At 48.1% G+C, this 25,079-nt stretch overlaps 1 protein-coding gene across 8 annotated transcripts in view; it reads left to right on the top strand.

Moving 5' to 3' along the window:
• CCDC33 (coiled-coil domain containing 33) overlaps window positions 1-25,079 on the top strand; it is a 190,115-nt gene that overhangs the window by 162,035 nt on the left and 3,001 nt on the right. For 3 of the 8 annotated variants that reach the window (XM_060279000.2, XM_060278999.2, XM_088657884.1), the window contains 8 exons: window positions 9,932-10,127; window positions 12,410-12,498; window positions 13,151-13,282; window positions 14,468-14,558; window positions 15,662-15,789; window positions 17,615-17,701; window positions 21,828-21,947; window positions 23,481-23,590. In XM_060279000.2, coding sequence (XP_060134983.1) covers window positions 9,932-10,127; window positions 12,410-12,498; window positions 13,151-13,282; window positions 14,468-14,558; window positions 15,662-15,789; window positions 17,615-17,701; window positions 21,828-21,947; window positions 23,481-23,558 — 921 coding nt within the window. In that variant the 3' untranslated portion in view covers window positions 23,559-23,590. Of the gene's footprint in view, window positions 1-9,931; window positions 10,128-12,409; window positions 12,499-13,150; window positions 13,283-14,467; window positions 14,559-15,661; window positions 15,790-17,614; window positions 17,702-21,753; window positions 21,948-23,480; window positions 23,591-25,079 lie in introns of all 8 variants that reach the window. The other 5 variants (XM_088657906.1, XM_060279001.2, XM_088657891.1 and 2 more) reach the window with 3 other exon arrangements.

Here is a 25,079-nt window from a genome sequence, read left to right as displayed (position 1 = left end):
GACTGGTGACTGGGAATGGCCGCCAGGACCATATAACACCTGAGAGATCTGCATTGACTCCCAGTACGTTTCCAAGCACAATTCAAAGTGTTGGTACTGACCCTTAAAGCCCTAAACAGCCTCGGTCCTGTATACCTGAAGGAGCGTCTCCACCCCCATCGTTCCGCCCGGACACTGAGATCCAGTGCTGAGTAAGATTACAGGGAACCAGGCAGAGGGCCATATGGGTAATGGTGCCTGCCCTGTGGAATGCCCTCCCATCAGATGTCAAGGAAATAAACAACTATCTGACTTTTAGAAGACATCTGAAGGCAGCCCTGTTTAGGGAAGTTTTTAATGGCTGATGTTTTATTGTATTTTTAATATTTTGTTGGAAGCCGCCCAGAGTGGCTGGGGAAACCCAGCCAGATGGGCGGGGTATAAACAATAAATTATTATTATTATTATTTGTTGTTGTTGTTTAGTCGTTTAGTCGTGTCCAACTCTTCGTGACCCCATGGACCATAGCACGCCAGGCACTCCTGTCTTGCACTGCCTCCCGCAGTTTGGTCAAACTCATGTTCGTAGCTTCGAGGACACTGTCCAATCATCTCGTCCTCTGTCGTCCCCTTCTCCTAGTGCCCTCAATCTTTCCCAACATCAGGGTCTTTTCCAGGGAGTCTTCTCTTCTCATAAGGTGGCCCAAGTATGGGAGCCTCAGCTTCAGTATCTATCCTTCCAGTGGGCACTCAGGGCTGATTTCCTTCAGAATGGATAGGTTTGATCTTCTTGCACTCCATGGGACTCTCAGGAGTCTCCTCCAGCACCATAATTCAAAAGCATCAATTCTTCGGCGATCAGCCTTCTTTATGGTCCAGCTCTCACTTCCATACATCACTACTGGGAAAACCATAGCTTTAACTATACAGACCTTTGTAGTCAAGGTGATGTCTCTGCTTTTTAAGATGCTGTCTAGGTTTTTCATTGCATTATTATTATTATTACCCTTTAATCAATGGATTGATGAAATGACATCACTCACAACCTATGAGCAGACTGCTTACAGGCGCAGACTCTGTTTGGATAAATAGGATAACATTTGGACAGAATTATGGCACTTCCTAGAATCATAGAATTGTAGAGCTGGAAGGGATCCCCAAGGGTCATCTAGTCCAACCCCCTGCAATGCAGGAACCTCAGCTAAAGCATCCCTGACAGATGGCCATCCAACCTCTGCTTAAAAACCTCCTGGGAAGGAGAGTCCACCACCTTCTGAGGGAGTTCATTCTACTGTTAAATGGCTCTACCACCAGAAGGTTCTTCCTGATGTTTAGCTAGCATCTCCCTTCTTGTCATTTGAATCCATCGGTTTGGATGGATGGAGTAGCAGAAAACAAGCCAGCCTCATCCTCCACGTGACAGCCCTTCAGATATCCGAAGATAGCTCCATCTTGGCACTACCTACAAGCAAAGGCAGTGTGTTCCCACCCACCCCCAACCCACCCACCCCCAACCCCAAGAGGGGTTTACGAAAAGATGAAACAATAAAATCAAGGGGGGGGGAATACAACAATAGTTGAAAATCTACCCAAAGTTTAAATGCTAAAACAGGTTAAAATTCACATCAACTTTAGCAGCATCTGGGTAGGTTTGTCCAAACAAGAATGTTTTTAACAGGCGCTGAAAAGAATACAGGGAAGGTTGTGTTGTGTTGTGCTGTACGCAATGTGCCTATGCTCTGGAAATCTTTGGGAGAACATGAAGCTATTGGAAGCTTTTTTAAACAAATCTATTAAAAGAAAGATGCTGCCCTCTGCAGCAAAGAAGTAGATTTGCAGAAACGCCCTAGCCAGCTAATAAATAAGCCTTCCCAATGTTCCCATGCTACAACTCACTGTCCTTTGGCCATACTGTCAGGGACTGATGGGTTCGTATTAGGGCTGGTATTGAATTTCTATCCCACTTCTTCTCCCAAAGGGCAGTAAACACCAAACTTTTAAAACAATGCATTTAAAAAAAAAACATATTTAAAGCACACCATACATTTAGAAGGGACGCGGGTGGCGCTGTGGTCTAAACCACAGAGCCTAGGGCTTGCCGATCAGAAGGCTGGCAGTTCGAATCCCCGCAACGGGGTGAGCTCCCGTGGCTCAGTCCCAGCTCCTGACAACCTAGCAGTTTGAAAGCACGTCAAAGTGCAAGTAGATAAATAGGTACCGCTCCGGCGGGAAGGTAAAAGGTGTTTCCGTGCGCTGCTCTGGTTTGCCAGAAGCAGCTTAGTCATGCTGGCCACATGACCCGGAAGCTGTCTGCGGACAAATGTTGGCTCCCATGGCCAGTAAAGCGAGATGAGTGCCGCAACCCCAGAGTCGTCCGCAACTGGACTCAGGGGTCCCTTTACCTTTACATTTATACATTTAGAGCACATGCCTCCCATTCCCATGCTTTGATGGTGTTTCCTGCTTGGCAGGGGGTTGGGCTGGATGGCCCTTGTGGTCTCTTCCAACTCTATGATTCTAAGAATCCTGGAAACTGTAGTTTGTTAAGGGTGCTGGGAATCGTAAAGGAGCTCTGCATTGTCCAAAGAGGTGCCATTTCCTGGAGGAGGAGACTTTCAAAGGCCACAAGCACTGATGGCTCTGCTCTGACTCTACAGTCAGAGACACTAAATGCTTCTGGAAACCACAGGAGGGGAGATGGTTCTTGTGCTCAGATCCTACTTATGGTTTTCCCACAGGCATCTGGTTGGCCACTGTGAGAACAGGGTGCTGGACTAGATGGGTCCCTGGCCTGATCCTGCAGGCTCTTCCTACGTCTCTCTCCGTTTGGCAGCCTGTAAGCAAGCACCCTACTGGGCACTCATTCATTCCCCTGCCGGGGGTGCTGAGACCTTCAGCTCTGATGCCTGGGCCATGAGTCATATCAGGATACTGCCATGCACAGTGATCTCCAGCAGGCTTCCTCGTCACCCTTCAGAAGGACAGGCATTCTCCCCCTCTCCAGAATTCCAGGCAGTCAATCTCCCTGTTCTTGCAAGCAAACAAACAAACCAAGCTTATCTCTTGGCATCCCATTGAAAGCTGGGGCAAGGCCAGGTGCCTGTGAGGTCAGCAGTCTGGCATGGAGGCAACTCTGTCATGGCCATCCCAGTCCCCAAGTGCCCTCTCACCCCCACTGCCAAGGGAAACCGCCGCTCACATTTGGATTAAAGGTAAAGGTAAAGGGACCCCTGACCATTAGGTCCAGTCGTGACCGACTCTGGGGTTGCACGCTCATCTCGCATTATTGGCCGAGGGAGCCGGCGTACAGCTTCCAGGTCATGTGGCCAGCATGACAAAGCCACTTCTGGCGAACCAGAGCAGCACACGGAAATGCCGTTTACCTTCCCACTGTAGCAGTTCCTATTTATCTACTTGCATTTTGACATGCTTTCGAACTGCTAGGTTGGCAAGAGCTGGGACCAAGCAACGGGAGCTCACCCCGTCACAGGGATTTGAACCGCTGACCTTCTGATCAGCAAGCCCCTAGGCTCTGTGGTTTAACCCACAGCGCCACCTGGGTTTACTGCCTCCCATTTGCCATGATCCGCTTTGGACTCCCTTCTGCCCCAACAGAAGCATTTGCCTGACAGGAAATTGGGCTGCTATTTAGTATGAGGCATGGGGAAAGGATTTGCATTTCAAGGCATAGCTGCCTAGTTAGTCATTGGGGGGGGGGGGCGTCTGGGTCCACTCCTGTCGCTTGAGGCTCAAGTAGCCTCGGTGGCACAGATTGCCTTAACTTTGACTGGTGGCCCAGCTGCGCCCCTAATTGGACAGGGATCGCCTAAGTTCGGTTGTCTATGCTCTCGTGACCGCCAGGATCAATGACTATGCAATTGGGCACAGGGCTGCCTTTGAAAACAGTTCAGAGACTACAGCTGGTGCAAAATTCTGTGGCCAGAGTGCTGACCAGGGCAAGGCAGTCTGAGCATGTTAAAGCAATTCTGGCACGGCTGCACTAGCTGCCAGTTAGTTTCTCAGCTCAGTTCAAAGTGCTGGTTTTGACCCATAAGGCCTCACATAGCTCAGGACTCTGGTACCTCAAGGACAGCCTCTCCCCACATGAACTAGCCTGGACCCTGAGTTTGGCATCTGAGGCCCTTGTCTGTGTGCCCAAAGCAAGTGCAGAAGGGGGGGAGAGAGAGAGACATGAGAATGGGCCTTTTCAGTGCTGCCCCCCCCACTTGTGGGATGCTTTCCCCAGGGAGCCAAGTACCTTCACTATTTCCTTTTAGGCAGCATGGAAAACACTTCTCTTTACCCAGACTTTTGGCCCTTAATTTTGAGGGGTTTAGCTATTTCTGCTGACCTTTAAAGCCCTAAACGGCTTCGGTCCAGTATGCCTGATGGAGCATCTCCACCCCCATCATTCTGCCCGGACACTGAGATCCAGCGCCGAGGGCCTTCTGCCGGTTCCCTCACTACGAGAAGCCAAGTTACAGGGAACCAGGCAGAGGGCCTTCTCAGTAGTGTCACCCGCCCTGTGGAACACCCTCCCACCAGATGTCAAAAGGTACAACAACTACCAGACTTTTAGAAGACATCTGAAGGCAGCCCTGTTTAGGGAAGCTTTTAATGTTTAATAGATTATTGTATTTTATTCTGTTGATGTGAATCAAAACACGGTCATTCTTCAGCATTCACACTTCCCCAATTTTGCAATGCAGTTTTCCAGACAAAGTGTGTTCCAAAGTACATATACTAAGGTGAGGTGTGCCTTAAAAATGCATGTGTTAGCATGGGAAAAACCTTTAAAAATGTGTCATGTTCGGGGAAAATGATTTGCTCATTTTACCTATATGGCAAAATTGCATTAAAATGTGTATACTGTATTAGCAGAAATTTGCCGATGAGTTTGCCAAGGGTTGTGGAGAACTGAACTTAACGTTGGAAAAATTAGAACATTAACCGATCTGCCTGTCCGTATTTACGGCCAATTTGTAATTTATTCTAATCCAAGAGGATCTCAATTTCCAGCACCAACATTTGGGATATCTGTAAGAACACAAAGCTTGCACTTTGCCTCTCTCATATCTGCTTTTGCGCCTACATGCTTTCTATTATAGCAGGATGGGTCACTATCTTCATTCAGAGAAAAGCTGCAGGTGATTGGGAAAGCATCTTGCAGTGTGTGGGAGGGAGGACAAGGCCCCTCTGCTGCGATTCTGCTGACCTTTTTGTGTGCAAAACACTTGCCTTTTGCTGGGAGACAAGGGAGAGGGAGGGAAGAGGGAGAGCAGTGTGGCTTGGAACAAGGAGGCAAGGCCACTCTCTGTACTGGATCTCGCTGCACCAAAACAGCTGTTGATCTGACACGGGAGGAAGTTGGCGTGTGCAATCTGGCCAAGGTTAGAGGGGGTTGAGGAGGAGAATCCTTTTCAGATCGCTTACCTCATGAAAACATAGGATGAGCCCTACAGCTAGATAGGGACCCAGGTGGCGCTGTGGGTTAAACCACAGAGTCTAGGGCTTGCTGATCAGAAGGTCGGCGGTTTGAATCCCTGCAACGGGGTGAGCTCCCGTTGTTCGGTCCCAGCTCCTGCCCACCTAGCAGTTCGAAAGCACATCAAAGTGCAAGTAGATAAATAGGGACCACTCCGGCGGGAAGGTAAACTGCGTTTCCGTGTGCTGCTCTGGTTTGCCAGAAGTGGCTTAGTCATGCTGGCCACATGGCATGGGGCAAATAACAATCTAGCAGCCGTGGTAGCGTACATAAATAGTCTTTTTACATTCTTTGGTATTTCTTCCCCCATTATTCCAAGCTAAAAGGCTTCTGGTTTTTTATGAAAAGTTATCTTAAACATTTTTTTCCCAGAAGTCTTTTGCCTTTTTGCAAATCCACCACATGTGAAAAAAGTGCCTCCATTATCTTTACATTTACAACATATTTTGGAGGAATTTTATACATCTTTGCAATCTTTACCAGAGTTAAATACCAGCGATACATCATCTGCATATAATATTATTTCAATATACTACACGCCGTTAATTTCAAATCCTCTTTCCACCGCTTTCCCCATGACTCAAGTGGGATATTATATCCCAAATCCTTTGCCCATTTTATCATTACATCTTCAACCTCCTCATCTTTCGTCTCCCATTCCAACAGTAGTTTATACATTTTTGATAATAATTTTTCATTATTCTCCAACAGTTCTTTTTCAAACTTTGAGAATTCCTTCCAAAGCCTTTTCCCTTATCACTTCTGAATATGTCATTTAGTTGGTGGTATTGTAACCAATCTGTTAACAGGTGGTTTATTTCTCCATACTCTTTTACCTTCAATTTATTTTCCACCTCTGTTAACAGATCTTTGTACATAGGCCAATTCTCTTTCATGGTTTTTTTGGTTGTTTTTTGCAAACGTATCGCCAAGAATGCTATTTTTGTTTGAATCAATACCCATAATCAGAGGATCACAACACTTCGAACCATGGAAAAAAGATATTTTTAAATTTGTCTGACAAGGGGAAATTTGACAAGGGGAAAAAGATATGAGATTCTGCTGACCTTTTTGTGTGCAAAGCACTTGCCTTTTGCTGAGAGACAAGTGAGAAGGGAGGGAAGAGGGAGAGCAGTGTGGCTTGGAACAAGGAGGCAAGGCCACTTTCGTACTGCGCAGGGCAGGATCTCACTGAACCAAAACAGCTGTTGATCTGACACGGGAGGAAGTTGGCGTGTGCAATCTGGCCAAGGTTAGAGGGGGTTGAGTTTTAAATTTGTCTGACAAGGGGAAAGCTCAGAATAAAACATAAATTATTAATGGATGAAAAACAAAGAGGGGGATTCTCACTGCCGGAGCTGAAATTATATTATGAAGCGTCTTGTCTTTGCTGGTTGTGGGAATGGGTACAATTAAAGAATACGGATTTGTATACTGGATTTAGAAGGACATGATAACAGCTATGGTTGGCATGTTCATCTATGGCACGGGTGTCAAACACAAGGCCCGGGGGCCAAATCCGGCCCGCCAGACCTTGTCATGTGGCCCGCCGAGCGCCCCAGCCAGCGGGACCCAGCAGCGGGACCTTGCTGCTGAAGCGCCGCGGCGACAAGGCGCCGACAAACAGCTGGGGGCGGGGGGGGGTAGAAAGGCGGCCAGAGCAGCGCTGCGTGGAGCGCCCCGAGCCACAGCAGGAGGAGGAGGCAGCTTGCCGGGTCAGCGCCCGGCAACGCCGCACGGAGAGTCCCGAGCCTCTGCGACGCAGCAGTGCTCTGTAGCACTTTGAATCCTCCTCCTCCTGCCACGGCTCAGCGCCTGGAAACGGCTGCGGCTGCTGCTGCTGCTGAAGCACAGACAAAGCACCCAGCAGCGCCGTGTGGAGGAGGAGGATTCAAAGTGCTACAGAGCACTGCTGCGTCCCAGAGGCTTGGGACTCTCCGCACGGCACTGCCGGGCACCGACCCGGCAAGCCACCTCCTCCTCCTGCCACGGCTCAGCCTCATGAACGTGAGCTCAGCAGCGGCTCAGCCTCACGAACGTGCAACTCTGAGGCTTTACGCACTTCTCCTAAAACGGACACCCGCTGCCTCACGCTGCACGGGAAATGCTTTTTGCCCCTGGGTCCCTTCACACTCTTTTCTGGCGCTGAATCAAGGTGGCGACCCCCCCCCCCTTCCCTTTCTTTCTTCCTCTCTCTCATTCTTATTCTTTCTTTCCCTCTCCTTCCTTCCTTCTTTATCTCTGTCTTCTCTCCCTCTTTCTTTTTCTTTCCTTCTTTATTCTTTCTTTCCTACTCTTCTTTCTCTCACCTCTTTCCTTCCTCTCTCCCTCCTGCTCCCTCTTTTCTTCCTTCCTTCCTTCCTTCCTTTCTTCCTTCCGTCCTTCCCATCTTTCTTCCTCTCCCTCATTCTTATTCTTTATTTCCCTTTACTTCCTTCCTTCTTTCTCCCTTTCCCTCTTCTCTCCCTCTTTCTTTTTCTTTCCTTCTTTATTCCCTTCCTTATTTCCTACTCTTCTTTCTCTCCCCTCTTTCCTTACTTCCTCTCTCCCTCCCACTCCCTCTTTTCTTCCTTCCTTCCTTCCTCCCTCCCTCCCCTCCCTCTCCCTCTCCCTCAGAAACATAGGATGCTGCTTTATACTTCTGGCCCTAAACCCTGGAACCAGGAGAGCAGCTCCAGTGAGTCAACCTCAGCCAGTCCCTTTGGTGAAGGGTGGTGGCTCACTGGCAGAACATCTGTCCTGCATGCAGAAGGACCCCAGCATCTCCAGGTACTAGTAGCTCTGCAAAGGTCCTGCATGAAACCCTAGCGAGCCTCCACCACCCAGTGCAGTTACCAAAAATCATTTTTCAATAAATTGTACAATAATTGTACATTTGAATATCTACTTGCCATTATTCTGACTATGTTTCTGCTTTCAGAGCTAGTTATTACTTACATTATTACAAAAAACAGTAATAATTGAATGCAGTGACAATAATTTATGATAATAAAGAGTGGACACATAGTCCTACAGATACAACCGGCCCTTTGAGGGTGACCAAACTGCTGATGCGGCCCCCGATGAATTTGAGTTTGACATCCCTGATCTATGGTATGAGAAAGTAAAAATACACAAGAGATTCCTGAACCACATTGTAAGAAAATCAATTTTTATCACTGAGATGTTTCCCCATGATGTTAAATTCATCCTTGCCCATATCTCCAAAGCTGTTTTAACTCCATTCCACACTTTTACATAATTATGTTTAAAAATATTTATGTTTCTATTTGTTAACCATATCCCTAGATATTTTACTTTCTTTACTACCACTAAATCCTTTTTTTTGCTTAAATTCGTTTTTCATTTGTTCTGACATATTCTTCAATAACGCTTTTGTTTTATTTTTATTAAGCTTGAAACCTGATACTTGTCCAAATCTATCTATCTTTTTTTACCCTTGGTATATTTTCCAAGGGTTCTTCCACAGTTATAACTAGGTTGTCCCCAAATGCTTCTAACTTATACGCTTTACTCCCTAATGTAATTCCTCTTGTGCTTTCATCCAGTCATATTCCTTGTCAATGTTTCTGTAAGGCTGACTCCCTACAGGGAGCCAGCCCCCATCATCCACCTCGCCAAGCACAGGGAGCAGCAGTGGGTCTGAAGCAGCCAGGGGGGAAGGGAGAGAGTCGGAGGGAGAGAGCAGCCAGCATGCGGAACGATGGGAAAGCTCAGGGGAGGAGAGATGCAGACAAGGACTCCAGGGTGCTGGAGAGCCATTACACCGCCCTGACCAGGAGGAGGCTGAGAGGGCATCGCTCCTTCCGGCACAAGAGTTAAGGAGAGCACTGCGACGCGGGTCAAGGGGGAGGTGTTTTGGGGTGCCCCGACTACTTTGCTGGCATAGGAACAGACGTACGCCATTGCCGGATTCTGGTTCGGACTGAGAGGTCATGTTTTAAGCTATCTCTGCACTGCAAATACCATGCACAATAAAAGTCTTTAAAGACAAACTGGACTCAAGCGGAGTTACTCTAGAGTAGCCACGACGACCCTCTGACAGTTTCTAATACTAAAATAAACAATAATGGAGACAGAGGGCATCCCTGTCTCGTTCCCTTAGTTATTATACATTTTTCAGTCAATACATTGTTTACTGTTTAGTTCGCCTGTTGTTCAGAATAAATTGCACTTATACCTTTCATAAATGTCCCCTTCCAATGTACAATAAAACCCAAACAGCACCAATGAAAATAAGAGGCTCTGGGTAACGTTTGTCTAAACAAGTGTGTCTTCAAGAGCTGACGGGATGCCAATGCTGATGGGGGTCTTTCGTATTTCAGCAGGAGAACATTCCACAACACAGGTGGCATCTTGCCACAAGCTGATAATCATCAGGCCCTGTCAAAACTAACAGGGTGCATTTTGTGGATTCTAACTATTTTTACTGGGTAATTATTTTTCTTCTTTTTCCAATGGCTGCCAGGAGATGGACAATTACCATGCGGCCATGCAGAGGATGGCGGATGATATCCTGTCCCTGCGCCAGCACGTCACCAACCTGGAGTCTGAGAACAGCACCCTGCGACGCAGTCTCAACATGCACGAAGATGTGGGCCGTGTCATGCTTCATGACATAGACCCTGACGTCATGACAAAGGCCGAAATCATTGACAGGATATGTAAGGAGATTGCCCACTTCTCTGCCAATCTGTATGACACAGGAGGGGACAGGTGAAGGTCCCCCATGGGTGAAGGATGTAGAGCTTCTTGGGTGGCAGCCGGATTGGGTGGCCATTAGGCATCATCCCCAAACCTAAGCCATGATTGGTGCATGCGGCCTCCTCTGTTGGAGGCAGTATACCTCTAAGTACCAGATGGTGACCATCACAAATGCAGGAAGGGCAGCCAGGCAGTTGACAGATTGGCCCATCCTTGTTTAGGACCAAGCTGGATTTTGGTCCTAACACAGGAGGATCAGTGTGCTAATAATAATAATAATAATAATAATAATAATAATAATAATAATTTATTATTTATATATACCCCGCCCATCTGGCCGGGTCTCCCCAGCCACTCTGGGTGGCTTCCAACAGAAAAATACGACACAATAATCTATTAAACATTAAAAAGCCTCCCTGAACAGGGCTGCCTTCAGGTGTCTTCTAAAAGTCTGGTAGTTGTTTTCCTCTTTGACATCTGTTGGGAGGGCGTTCCACAGGGCAGGCGCCACCACCGAGAAGGCCCTCTGCCTAGTTCCCTGCAACTTGGCTTCTCGCAACGAGGGAACCGCCAGAAGGCCCTCGGTGCTGGACCTCAGTGTCCGGGCAGAATGATGGAGGTGGAGACGCTCCTTCAGGTATACTGGACCGAGGCCGTTTAGGGCTTTAAAGGTCAGCACCAACACTTTGAATTGTGCTCGGAAACGTGCTGGGAGCCAATGTAGATCTTTCAAGACCGGTGTTATGTGGTCTCGGCGGCCGCTCCCAGTTGCCAGTCTAGCTGCCGCATTCTGGATTAGTTGTAGTTTCCAAGTCACCTTCAAAGGTAGCCCCATGTAGAGCGCATTGCAGTAGTCCAAGCAGGAGATAACTAGAGCATGCACCACTCTGGCGAGACAGTCTGTGGGCAGGTAGGGTCTCAGCCTGCGTACCAGATGGAGCTGATGGACAGCTGCCCTGGACACAAAATTGACCTGCGCCTCCATGGACAGCTGTGAGTCCAAAATGACTCCCAGGCTGCGCACCTGGTCTTTCAGTGCTCTGAACCATCCCTGTTTGAAAACCAACCAGAGCCCTGTAGGAAACCCATAAGCAGAACCCAAGGACAAGAGCACTCTCCCATGAGAAGAGCTCTGCTGGATGAGGTCCATGGCCCATCTAGTCCAGCATCCTGTTCTCACAGTGGCCAACCAGATGCCTGTGGGAAAACTGCAAGCTTGACCCAAGCAGAAGAGAACAGGATGCTGGACTTGGTGGACCATTGGCCAAACCCAACACTCTCTTCTTACGTTCTTATCTATGGGATTCTTCATCTTTCCTGGTCATCCTCTGTATTGCTCAGAGCTAGAGCATACAATTTGAACAAAGAAAGTCCCAAATTCAACCCCTGCTGTATCAGGTTTTTTTAATTAAAAAAATGGGGATAACACCATTGGCAGAGATCCTTCAGCAGTGCTACCAGTCAAAGTGGGCAGTGACAGATGAGATAGTCCAATGGTCTCATCCTATATAATAAAGTCCCTGTGTCTCTGCGTCCAGATTCCCTGTGTCCCGTTTCCGCGCTACTGCACATGTGCCCCACAGACACAGGGATTGGACCAGAGACTTGGAATGCACACACGCGCACTCTCCCCCCCCCAACCCCTCTGCCTACCGTTTACCTACCTGCAGCAGCCAACCACTCGCTTCTAAGCAGCAGCACGAGGAGGAGGAGGCTGCGAGATAGACCCGTGCGCTTCTCTCTCTCTCTCTTTCTTTCTCTCTCTCTCTCTCTCTCTCTCGCACACACACACACACAAACTGCCCACCCGCTGCCACAGCAAACCACCTCAGGCAGTCACTGGAGGGAAACGCAGCCGCAACTTTCCCCTCTCACGGCTGCTGCTTTTTCCCTTCGCTCGTGCACGCAGCGCATCCCGGAGAAGCCCCGCTCGCTTCTCTCTCTCTCTCTCTCTCTCTCTCTCTCTCTCTCTCTCTCTCTCTCTAGCGCCCGTTTATTGAATGGGCTGAAATACACTAGTTCTATATAAAGCTGCTTCCCATGTTCATAGCCTCGCTCACTGATGTTGAGAACTGGGACACATAAGGCAACAAGCCTCTCATATCATGGAACCATAGAATTGTAGGGTGGAAGGGACCCAAAGGGTCATCTTGTCCAATCCCCTGCAATACAGAAGGCAGAGCATCCACCATGGTCCTCCCTGGATGGGGTTTTTCTCCAGGCTCTGACATTTGCTTTTTAGTAACCCTCAAGCAGAAACTAAGTGCTGGGGCTCGGGAGATGGCCAGAATGAAGGACCGGGTTCAAAGGCTGCAGAATGAACTGATTCGGGTAAGCGCTTCTGTGTTTGCCATTCATCACAGCTTTGGAGAGATCCTGCATTGCGGGTAGGAATGGGGCAGTGATTTATTTGGTCCCTATTTTAGTACGTAGGAACCTACCTGATTCCCAAAACAGGATTTGAAATGGAACATTGCCAGCCTCCCAAACTCACACTTTATTCCATTTAGCAATGAAGTTATCCAACCAAAAAATGCATACCCAAAGGAGAAGGCACACACACGTGCTTCTCTTAGTTTAAAAAAGGGTGGGGTGGGGAATTGCAATATATGGGGAGATTTTGTATACAAAAATGTGCTTAATAGGTAAAATGCACATGTGTGCAATTTTGCATGTTCACTTTAAGAAAAAATCACAAACTGACATAGAAGTTAAGAGAAGTGAATTTAAGATTGAGAAAATGAGAAATGGAAAGAAATGGAATTGGATAGATTTGTCCATCAGGGATAATAGGATTTGTAGTCCAGAAACCTCTGGAAGATTGCAGGTTTTCCACCTCTGTTCAGCAGAGGGTCAGTCAGTCCCCACTAGGTCTGGGTCTGTCCAGAGTCCTCCACAAGGAAGCCTCTACCACTCACTGCCCACCCTCAAAGAAATCAGGACTGCAGTTCCATCCCATCTCAAGGGCCTTTCCCACCACCAGAAAAATGACCGAGAAAAGGACCTCGTGATGCTGCAACGAGCTCACCAGCAGCAGCAAATGGTGCTAAGGAAATACCAGGCCAAGATCTCCAAGATGCAAACTCTGGAAGATGCGGTGAAGAAACAGGAAAAGGTGAGGGGAAACTGTTGGGAGAAATGGGAAGACATCAGGGTAGGGCTTGGGGGTAGAATCTGGGGAGGCTACTCGGGAGCGACTCCAAGCACAAATGGCAATTCGGGTTTCCTGTGGATTGCTGTTTACTCTGATTCAGCAGTCAAGAGTAGGCTTCTATGGGGGAATCACCAGGGCAAAAAAGACACTCAGTCTCTGAGCTTTAAAGCGCAGACCTGGAACTATGGCACAGAAAGATGTGTGGATGAGCCTTGAGTAGAGTAAGATGCCTTGCCATCTATAGGGCCCTCGCTCCATAAAAACATTAAGCCCAGAATCTGAATATGTCTGCTGGTAAAGGGACCCCTGACCATTAGGTCCAGTCATGACCGACTCTGGGGTTGCAGCACTCATCTTGTGTTACTGGCCGAGGGAGCCGGCGTACAGCTTCCAGGTCATGTGGCCAGCATGACGAAGCCGCTTCTGGCGAACCAGAGCAGCACATGGAAACGCCGTTTACCTTCCCACTGGAGCAGTACCTATTTATCTACTTGCACTTTGACATGCTTTCAAACTGCTAGGTTGGCAGGAGCTGGGACTGAGCAATGGGAGCTCACCCCATGGCGGGGATTCGAACCGCCGACCTTCTGATCGGCAAGCCCTAGGGTCTGTGGTTTAACCCACAGCTCCACCCGCATCCTACATGTCTGCTGGTACCAGCTCATGAAAGTCACTGTAAGGTAGCTGGTAAGGTAGCCTATGAGATTGAGCCTGTTCAGATTCTGCTTAGATAACTCAACTGAAGGAGAGACCACCATTTCCCAAGGACATCTGTCTTACTGTTATACCAAATCTTTCCCAGTGGCATAGATGCCAACTCCCTGGGGCCTGGATGCCCAAGCACCCACAAAATTCCCTATGAAGGGGCCGGGCAGCCACAAAATTCGGTGCCAGGGCCATGCATTCTGCATGGCAGCCACAGCCCATGGCACTCATGGTCGTGGAGCCAAACTGGCACTCCTGCCCAGTAGTTCACTCAGAGCTGCTTCCTTGCCATTTCCATCTTTTGCAATGAAATGCGACTGCTGGTCTACGGTAGTGAGCGGGAGCACTGAGCCCATTGCTGGAGACCATCACATCAGAAGCTTAGGGTGGAGTGAAGGGTCCCCTCCTATAAACTGACCTGGTGCTTCTTTCCACTGAAAGGTGATTGAGAGGATGGAGATGATGCTGGAAGGGAAGATGAAGGAGCGGTCAAAAGAGGACCTCCCATTTTCAGATGCATCCCTCGGCTCAGGTGAGTGGACTGCCAGCAATTTGTGCATCTCCAGCAGCTCTGCCGCACTTGCTGCCATTCAAAGTTAGTTCCCTGCACTGGCAAGGCTCATGTGACAACATCAAGAAAGCGAGCGTTTCGTGTAATTGGCTCTGTCCTTGGGAACACTCTGCCACAGGAGATTCAGCTCTTTCCCCTCCACACACTGTGCTCTGCTGCTGGTTGTGTGCACCCTGGTCACCTCGCTGGCGGTGCTCACAGTGGTCATGGCAAGGAGGGTCCAGGAGCAGCACCCTTTTTTCTAGAAAAAAAATCTCCTCTCTCCCTCTCTCTCTCTCTCTATAGCATGGTGCCTCTGATCACTCCGATCAACTGCTAAGCACAGGGATTTGTTTTGCAATTCACAACTTGAGCTAAGCTTATAGTCATTGCATATAAAAATCAGTTGCCGGTTCCCTTGAGCTTTCTTCATTCCAGCAGCCTAATTTGGCAGGGTTGAGGGGAGCAAGCTGTTTTGTCATTGCCATTGTTGAATCACATCTGGATAACCTGTGGTCTCCCAGAGTCCGGTGGATTCCAACTCCCATCTTTCCTGACCACTGACTGTGTTGTCTAGGGTTGATGGGAGCTGAAGTCCAATACTATATGGAGGACCCATCCCTTTGTTAAGCACTTGGGAGTCAGAAATCTTTGTCAGCCTCCTGCAAATCACCCAGAGATCTACAAATAAAGCTGCCTGTCCATAGGGGATATGGGTGGAGACAGTGTAAGGCAGGCATCCCCAAACTTTGACCCTCCAGATGTTTTGGACTACAATTCCCATCTTCCCTGACCATTGGTCCTGCTAGCTAGGGATCATGGGAGTTGTAGACCAAAACATCTGGAGGGCCGCAGTTTGGGGTGCCTGGTGTAAGGGAACTTTCTGTGTTCCCTATGTATTAATTAGCACTGCGGGTTTCAGTTCCACAGGTTACAGCATGGATTCAGCCAAAAGCAGGTAATTTCCAATCCACAAATCAGTTGAGCTTACACCCCTGGAAACGTAAAGAGGCATCTCCCTACTTCTTTTTGCAACAGCTTTCTCTTTCCTTTGGTTGAGCATCTTCTGCTGTCTTTACCCCCAGTTCCAGGTGACAACTGGTCCAAGGGTTTCTACTCCACCTTGATGATGGAGAACATGAGGCTGCGAGATGAACTGGGCAAGTCCTCCAGCTATCGTTCCCCCATCATATTGCAGCAGCAAGCACTACCGGTAAGATGTTGCTGTTCAACAACCATCCATCCTGTGCACTTACCCTGGACAAAATACCTTACAGAAATAAAACAGGGCATTTGTCCTGTGTAAAATACCTTACTGGATTAAACCAGGACAGTTCTCCTGTGCATAATTCCCTGTTGAAATAAATCAGGGCAAGTGACCTGTGCATAATACCCTATTGAATTTGCTCACATTTTACCTTACTATACAATAATAATAATAATAATAATAATAATAATAATAATAATAATAATAATTTATACCCCCCCCCAATCTGGCTGGGTTTCCGCAGCCACTCTGGGCACCTTCCAACAGAACACTAAAAACAGACTAAAACTTAAGAACTTCCCTAAACATGGCTGCCGTCAGATGTCTTCTAAAAGTACGATAGTTATTTATCGATATCTGATGGAGGGTGTTACACAGGGCGGGCACCACAACCAAGAAGGCCCTCTGCCTGGTTCCCTGTAACCTTACTTCTCACAGTGAGGGAACCACCAGAAGGCCCTTGGAGCTAGACCTCAGTGTCCGAGCAGAATGATGGGGTTGGAGACACTCCTTCAGGTATACTGGGCCGAGGCCGTTTAGGGCTTTAAAGGTCAGCACCAACACTTTGAATTGTGCCTTTTTCTACACATTACTTTGCTGGAGGACTGCATTGCAAAATTTGGGTAAGTGCTCATTTCAAAGGATGGCTACAGCTCAGTCTATTGATTGTTTAGAAAGTCTGAATTGGGTATTGCCTTTGAATGCAAACTGAATTTCCTTTAAATGCCAACTGAACCTATTTTCTCCCTCATCCCTAGTGAAATTCCAGGTAAGGCTGCTTTCTGATCCCCAGAGTAGTGTGAATTAGGTCACTTATTATCAGAAAGTGTAAAGAACAAATTCCTTGAGCATCCATGGTATTAGCTAATCCAGCCCTGGACTAAGACAAAAGTGAGGGAGAAGATGACTGCCCTGTTTGCCACAAGCCCATAATTAATCTACTGTGACTGGGTCTTTTCCCTGACACCTGATCCTTTTGATCAGAAATCCCAGGCAGTGGCGTAGCATGGGGGGGTGAGGGGGGCAACCCACACTGCCCAGAGGTTGGACATCAGAACTTCTGCATGCAAAGACACTCACAAAGCTGTGGTCCTCCTCTAAAGAGATGGGAAAGAGGGAGGCCTCTGTAGGCTGATCTCCAGGTGAGCAGAGCTGGGTAGAAACAAATAACAAGCGGCAAATAATGCAGTTGGGCAGAAAGTTTTCAAAGGAAGAGAGATTGAGTACAGTATGTGGAGAAGTGGGTGTTTCAGAGTTACAGGCAGCCTGATTCCATGGGTCTTTGCAACAAGGACTGGGGATTAATTTGATTTTCCTTGCATCTAAATGAGAAAGTACCCGATTTGAACTTTTTGAACTAACCAGTGAGCCCAAAACAGCTGTCCCAGGAACTTTTCAGTTTCCAGATTTTGTGATGCAGCTCTCCAAGCAAACAGTTGATTAAAATGCACACTTTGGGCTGGGGGGATGTGTGCATAATATTTGTGAAAATGACATACAAAATATATGGGGGAAATGCTTACAAAAAATACTTGCCTATATAGCCCAAACGGCATACAAAAATGTGCATATTGGGAGAAATTCACACTAAAATGCAGGTGAATCTTCATGAAGGTTTTTTCCCCCAATTAAGATTGGAAAAATGAGAAACTGAAATGGATGGGATTGCCCTCCTGGTCTGAAACCCAGTGGCTCCCTGGGTCATGTATTACCTTTCTCGTGCTGCTTCCTCTCTTCTTGTGTTATAAAACTTTCTCTCCCCACCCTACAGGATACGTTTTCCAACAGCAACGAAAAGCTCTCTTTGATTTCAAAACTGGAGAGGGCAGAGGCTCGCATCAATGCCTTGGAGTGCCAGGTAAGGGGCCTCTTTTTAACCTTCACATCCGTTGGCATGAATTCCTCTCGGCGGCGGCACTTACGCTCCATCCCAAAGCATTTGTCCAAGGCACAATCTGTGTCATACCGAATATGGATTTGTTCACAGTATTGAACCTAGGTGGGTTTTGGGGGGATGAGAGAAGGTCGAGGCAGTGAGTCCCAGTGAGCTTGCCTGACAGCAGGAGTGCTCTGAGCAGTCATGGGCAGCTGGATCTGACTGCCAGTCTAATTTCCCTCAATGCTCCTAGTGCAGTGTCACTCTGTGGCATCATGGGAAATCAAAATGGCAGCTGGAGGTCATCTGGACTAGCACCAACCATTTGCTCAGTATAGGGTCGGCAATGCAGAATGCAACTGCTTCACGCCTGATAATTCATTATCCAGCCTCTGTTTAAATGCATCCGGCGAAGGAGGGCCCATCAGCTCCCAAGGCAGGTCTCGCCATTAGGTAGCTTCTCCTAATGTTTCTGTGGTGTCTGCTTCCTTGCAATCTCCACCCATTGGTGCTAGTCCTGTCCTGCCCTCTGGACCATCAAAGGGAGAGGTATAAACTGGTGTTTCATGCATGTGCAAATCACCCTGAAAGAGTGGGCACAAGAGATGCAGTTTAATAGAAGAACATAGCAAGAGTCCTGCTGCCAGTCTAGCATCCTGTTCAGTCGTGTCGCATGGGGAGGGCCAGAGGGGTGGTTGCCCTGGGTGCATTGGGGGGGCACATTGTACTCCTTGCTGCCCTGCCAGCCCCATGCCGCTGCGCCCCTGCCTGCCCACAGCCCTTGGCAAGCGCAACAAGCCCAGGGAGCTCACTCACGCTGCTCTGCCAGCGCCACACCACTTTGCAATGCTGCAGCACTGCATGAGAAGGATGCAACAGACATGGGCCTTTCCTGCTGCATCTGCCTCATGCATCACAAGGCAGCATGAGTGTGCCCTTTGGGCACATGCCTTTTGTGCTTGCCAAAGGCCACAGATGGGCAGGAGCACAGCGCAGCCCTGCTTGGTGGCTGGGGGGGTGGCGGCACAGACTGGGCATAGGCTTCATTCACTCTCCACATTCTGTGCCTGGGGCATCCATCCACCCTAGGTGCCCCCCACATAGGTTAAATGCGACGATCGTCCCACCGACGCTATCACTAAAACTTCAGATGGTCCCACCTAATATGTGCGGATCCCACCAATGCAATGTGCCTCCCTTTCTATACCACTAGCAGAGTGTTGAAGGAAACTGGATATTTCACAAACAACCCACCTATCCTTCTTGCGCCCAAATAAACTGCCTGTTTATAGTTTGGGGTCTGCTAGTAATCGAAGTGCAGTTCCAGTTCTCCCAATAACATGGCTCAGTATCCCTTTTAACTCCCGGCAAGTGTATCAGGAACCACCTTGTGCTCACAGTCAGGATTCCCTTTTTACCTAAGGTTCACCTCAGCAGCCTGTTGCTACTTTGTGGCACCTTCTTCCTGGCACTTGTCTTCCCTGGGCTTGACCTTGAGGTTTTAAACTATTTTCCTGCTCCTCAGGTTTAGTCTAACCTCCTCACTACAGTCACCACCCTCTTGAGTTAGGATACTTCACTGGAATAACAAGGCACATCCGCTTCTAATGTAACATTTAAGAAAGCTTTATTAAACTAGAGGACATGTAAAATGCGTAATGGTTTCATGCGTATAAGCTCTTAGATCATGTTCTTAGTTACAGATAACATTGGCTGAATAATATAGTTCTATTAAACTTCTCCAAAAACACTCTAATATCTTCTACTACTACCCACACGCTCCCGCTCCCAAAACCCCTCTCAACTCTATCCACTGAAATAACTGCTCCCCATTCCTTTTAAACTCATGGCAGTCCCGCCCCTCAGGAATGGAATGCGTCACTCAACAAGGAGGTTGGGTTTAACACTTTCCACCCTGGGGTTCTATCGCAAGCCAGCCCAGTCCGTTACACTACACCACTGATCCTGTTCTCACAGTTGCCAACCAGATGCCTGTGGGAAACCCGCCAGCCGGATTCGAGCCCAAGAGCCCTCTCCCTTTCTATTTTTTTTTTATTGAAGGTTTTCTCAGTTTACAAAGACGTGTACAATGTCTCTCATAACATTTTTACAGATCAGTTTCAATTGTTGAGACATTGGGGAGGAAAAGGGGGAGAGTGGACAATAACGCCCATCTACATCACAAAGAACTCATAACCCACTTACTCTCAGCAACCAGAAGCATCATAACCAGACACTGGAAAGACCTGTCAGGAGTAAGCATGGACCAATGGTACCAGACGGTATGGGAAACAGCCCTACTAGAAAAACTAGCCAATAAGTTGAAACTGACACGGGGACAAATTGAAGAAGACGGCTTCACCCCAATATGGTTCCCCTTCATCACATACACAGCCCAACAAGACAACGACAGAAACCCACCAACAGCATACAAATCAATTTGGCTAACCTGACCCAGAACACCCACCCACCCCACTCACATAAAACAGACCACCACAGCCAACCACAAAACAAAACTATATCCTAGGCCAACCCCAACAACTCTCCCTTTCTGTGGTTTCCAGCAACTGGCATCCAGAAGTATCGCTACCTCCGGCTGTAGCCCTCTCCTCCTCCATGAATTTATCCAATCCTCTCTAGGTTGTGGCCTTCACTGCCTCCTGGCAGAGAGAGTTCCAGAGTTTAACTATGCGCTGCCTGAAGAAGGACTTTCTGAATCTTCCAATATTCAGCTCCGTTAAATGTCCCTCCCTGGGTTCTAATGTTATGAGAGATGGGGGATTATGCATGTCTCCAAGCCATGCATAGTAATATACACTTCTGTCAGGCCACCTTTTGTCTACAGGGTGTCCCAAAAGTAGATATATAATCAATCAATCAATATTGATTATTTTTCTTTACTGATATTGTGCATGTTGAGAACTCGAGTCAAGAACGTAGGATATTGATTGCGTGCCAAGGTACCAAGACATCCCCCCAATAACTCACACCTCACACAATATTTTAAGTTTAAGGTTTTTTGGCATTAGTTTGGCCACAACTTTATTTAAATACAACTGAATGTGAGTGGTTGCTTAGGCATTGGTTCTTGCCGTCTGTCCCCCGCCTGGGACAGATCTGACTCCTAGTAGGGGAGCCAGTAGGTAAGCACCCTTACCAGGAGAGATAGGGGCAGGGGCCACGCCCTTGACCTCACCCTCAGATGCTCCCCGAGGCTCATGCGTGGCCCTGGCCCCTAGCGGGGATACGGGGACTACATGTATAGCCCCAGGATTCCTTTAAAGGAATACCCCTAAAGGCAGCAGCAACCATGAGGGGCAGGCCCAACCAAATCCGTACCCCTCAACCATCCAATTTGAACCAATGCCTAACCACCAACCTTACAAGTTGTGACTTATTGCAGCGTAGTAGGCAAAAACCACCTGGCACCAGCCAATCAGCCAAGTGGCAAAATTCCTACCAGGCCCCTGATCCAAAACTGGCGACCCCATGAGAGGCGCAGCAAGGTCAATGCAAAAACACCTAAAATTAGAGGAGGGCGGACGGGAGATTCGTTGCGAGCAGCAAAAGTGGAACTGAAAGCTGCTCTCTAAGCATATATAGCAGGCATCCCCAAACTTCGGCCCTCCAGATGTTTTGGACTACATTTCCCATCTTCCCCGACCACTGGTCCTCTTAGCTAGGGGTCATGGGAGTTGTAGGCCAAAACATCTGGAGGGCCGCAGTTTGGGGATGCCTGATATATAGGGTAAGGCTGTCAATCAATCACTTGCTACAAGCAAATTACCCCAGCAACAGCACACCCACCAATCACACATGTGGCCATCCAAACTGACCCGCCTCTCCCACCCTGGGATGTCTTGTTAACCCTTCCGCAACCCATGCTCTCCTTTATGGGAGAACCTGCTTTCTCAAGCAGTATACCTCCTCTCGGGCCACCCTGTACAAAGTCCCAAATGTTGCAACCGTTCTTCCTAGTGGAGTCTTTCCATTCCCTCGATCATTTTGGTTGCCCTTTTCTGAAACTTTCCCAGCTCCATGTTGAGACAAGGCAACCAGAACAGTGCACAAGTCTGACACAGGGGGTTGTCTGTTCTCTCTGCCACAGCTGGAGGACTCTGCCAGGAAATGGGGGCGAGAGAAGCAGGACTACAGCACCCGACTTCTGGAGCGCGATCTTGGATTGGACCTGTCACCAACCCCTCTACTCTTAGGGGACACATTTCTGGTAAGTAACTAGCATAACTGTGGGCAGGAATAGAGTTTCCCGGGGCAAGATATGATGGCTTTCTGCGTGGGCCTTAGGGAGACATCTATGTCTAACTGTTTTCAAAAAGGGTGGGGCAGTTGTATCCCATTCCTTCCTGATCTAATTGAAACAGGTATTGGTTGACATCCAGACCGTCACAACTTGGGATGGAAGCATCTGTCAATTTCTATTCTCTTAGTTTCTCATTTTTCCAACCTTAAATTTGGTTCTCCACATTTCTGCATTAATTTGCAAAGTAAATAAATAAAAAAATCCTCATGAAAATGCACCCAGCAATTTTAGTGCCAATTTTTCCTAATGAACACATGATTGTATGCAGTTTGGATTGACATACATATTTTTTTTCAAGCAATTGCTTCTAAAATAATGCATTTTTGTATGTTTTTTTTCACCAATATTTTCATATTTATAGAGACTTCCCCCTAATAGATGCATTTTTGTAAAAAAGAAAAAGAAAGAAAGACTGTTCAGTTGGAGAAGTGCATTGAAAAATTGGAATAAGTGTGAATTTCAAAAGGTGCTTATGTGTCTTGGTTCTCAACTTATTTTTGGAAAGAGAGAATTTTATAAATTCAGCTTCATATGCCAACTGAATTTATTTTCTCCCTGATCCCTCGTCACAACTATCTAGCACACAAAGAATTCCACTGGAAACAGAAATAGTGGCAGAAATTCCTGTAATCTGCTTGTTCACCTGAGGTCAGGAAAGTATATACCGTATTTTCCAGCGTATAAGACGACTGGGCGTATAAGACGACCCCCAACTTTTCCAGTTAAAATATAGAGTTTGGGATATACTCGCCGTATAAGACTACCCCTCTTCCTACGATCGTCCGTGGGCCAGACATGCCCGCGCTGCCCATATCCAAAATGTCCGTAGCGTCAGAAATCGCTTCTGCACATGTCCGGAAGCCAAAAATCGCGTCTGGACATGCGCAGAAGCTATTTCCAGCACTGTGCTGCCCATTTCCAAAATGTTCGCAGCACCAGAAATTGCTTCTGCAGCTGCGTATAAGACGACCCGGCGTATAAGACGCCCCCCAACTTTTGAAAAGACTTCCCTGGGTTAAAAAGTAGTCTTATACGCAGGAAAATACAGCATGCTGTATTTGCAATCGTTTTTCAGCCCACAAACATTAGATACATAATTACATTATTTCCTGCCTTGTTTTTGACATTATCCTTCCACTGAAATTAATTACATAAGCTTCAGCCATAGTGGATAGTAAGACGAAAAGCATAAGTTTTAGCAGAAGCTGAACTGCAGCAGGATGGAAACCCCACTGATTGCAACAAAAGCAGGATGGGACCGAAATTGCTGCCTCCTTGCATCCCTACATCTGGCCAATAAGAGCCATGAGGGAGCTCTGGTGTCTTCCAGACCTTGGGAACTGCATCCCTTCAAAAGGGAAAGTAATTTCAGCCTAGACTTAGCTTGGGAAGCTCTAGTATGTCTCTAGCTCATCAGTGTGCTCCCTTATCCACTCACAGGATGAGAAGGAAGGGAGAGGAGATGAAGAGCTGAAGAACGCAAAGATATATGGAGCAAAGGCAAGCGCCCCAAAGTAGCCTGGTTCAAGGTTGGCTTGGCTCCATTCTAGGTCAGTGCAAGGGCTGCTCCTTGTTGGGCAGGTGTCTTGACCCAGCAGCTCAAGGGCAGGGAGAGAGAGCCCTGTGTTGCTAAATTCCAGCTCCCATCATCATCCAATGACCATTGGACAAGATTGTCGGGGCTGATGGGGGTCCAGAGTCCAGCAACACACCCAGTCTCATGTTGCACCAAAGGGGACCATAGGATTTCTCCAGAAATCTGACAACCAGAGGTGAGGTTTTGGTTTTGGAACCTCGGGTGCCAAAATCCCCTACAAAAGTGGGGTTCTGCCTCATGCAAAGCCAATCCACAGAGTCCCTAGTTTTCATTAATTGGGGACAGATGTTACAGAGAGCAGCCTGAGAACCCATTCCACATGCCTGCTCCAAAGGATAGGTAAAGGTAAAGGGGCCCCTGACCATCGGGTCCAGTCGTGTCCGACTCTGGGGTTGCGGCGCTCATCTCGCTCTATAGGCCGAGGGAGGCAGCGTTTGTCTGCAGACAGCTTCCGGGTCATGTGGCCAGCATGACAAAGCTGCTTCTGGCGAACCAGTGCAGCGCACGGAAACGCCGTTTACCTTCCCGCCGGAGCGGTCCCTATTTAGCTACTTGCACTTTGATGTGCTTTCGAACTGCTAGGTTGGCAGGAGCTGGGACCGAGCAACGGGAGCTCACCCCGTTGCAGGGATTCGAACCGCCGACCTTCTGATCAGCAAGCCCTAGACTCTGTGGTTTAACCCACAGCGCCACCTGGGCCTGGCCTAATCCCACCTAACCTATCAGTGCTGAGGGATGCTCCTTTGCGAGAGGCTTCTCTGCAGGGATGAGTCAGGCCGTGAGCTCCCGTCTCACTGAAGACTCAGCTAGTAGTCAGGGTAGGCCTCAGCCTTTTCACAGGGTCCGCCCCCACCCACCCACAATGCCAGCCTCTCCTTCCTGCCCACCCACCCCCAACACCCACAGGTCCCCCTGGGTCATTCAACCTTACCTGCAGCAATTTGTGACTTTCTGTACCAAGTAATTCAGTGCTGTCAACTTTCCCTTTTTTGTGGGAAATTCCCTTATTCAGCCCCCTTACTTTCATATCCGGGAGTTGACAGCCCCACAGGATTCCTTATCTTCAAATCCGGGGGTTGACAGCCAACACATCTGATGCCTGATCTTTCTAAATAGGCTCCCTAGCAGATTGGGGGAGGGGCATGTCTAGAGGTCATTCTGCCCAGAGGGTGTGTGTGCAAGGAAACCTCTACATCAGGCACCCCCAAACTGCGGCCCTCCAGGTGTTTTGGCCTACAACTCCCATGATCCTTAGCTAACAGGACCAGTGGTCGGGGAAGATGGGAATTGTAGTCCAAAACATCTGGAGGGCTGGAGTTTGGGGGTGCCTGCTCTACATCATTGCCTTTTTTCCACACACAGAAATGTTGAGTGAAATTTTGCACCATGTTACAGGGTGCACCCCTTGTGCAGGCCCTCAGAATGCTAGACAGAGTGGGTAG

This window comes from Zootoca vivipara, chromosome Z1, assembly GCF_965207765.1.
Source record: "Zootoca vivipara chromosome Z1, rZooViv2.hap1.1, whole genome shotgun sequence".
NCBI lineage: Eukaryota > Metazoa > Chordata > Lepidosauria > Squamata > Lacertidae > Zootoca > Zootoca vivipara.
Note: the sequence above shows the minus strand (reverse complement) of the source record. Positions and strands in the feature narration are given on the sequence as shown.